The sequence below is a fragment of the Pterocles gutturalis genome, unplaced genomic scaffold, assembly GCF_000699245.1.
Source record: "Pterocles gutturalis isolate BGI_N339 unplaced genomic scaffold, ASM69924v1 scaffold2795, whole genome shotgun sequence".
Lineage (NCBI taxonomy): Eukaryota > Metazoa > Chordata > Aves > Pterocliformes > Pteroclidae > Pterocles > Pterocles gutturalis.
The window spans coordinates 1-290 of record NW_010137927.1 but is presented as its reverse complement, the minus strand read 5'-3'; the positions used below and the strand labels follow the sequence as shown (position 1 = coordinate 290).

At 61.0% G+C, this 290-nt stretch overlaps 1 protein-coding gene across 1 annotated transcript in view; it reads right to left on the bottom strand.

The window, feature by feature from the left end:
* Positions 1–287, bottom strand: part of LOC104468565 (metal transporter CNNM1-like) — a 17,641-nt gene extending 17,354 nt beyond the window's left edge. The window contains exon 1 of the mRNA XM_010082750.1: positions 1–287. Coding sequence (XP_010081052.1) covers positions 1–287 — 287 coding nt within the window.
* Between the last annotated feature and the right edge of the window lie 3 nt (positions 288–290).

Genomic DNA, 290 nt, shown 5'->3' with positions numbered 1-290 from the left:
TCGTTGAAGACGCAGTGGAGTGGGCGGCGGTAGAAGCGGGTGACAGTCTGCAGGGGGGTGCAGTCATCAGGGTCAACAAAGGCCAGGTCCTTGACGAAGAGCAGGTCAACAATGTTGTCACGCCGGTCACCCTCATAGACGGGGATGCGAGTGTAGCCAGAGCGAAGGATCTCTGAGACGGTGGCAAAGTCCAGCACGGCATCAGCACGGAGCATGAAGCAATCAGCCAGCGGCGTCAGCACGTCCTCCACCACCTTGGTACGCAGCTCCAGCGCGCCCTGCACCATGGC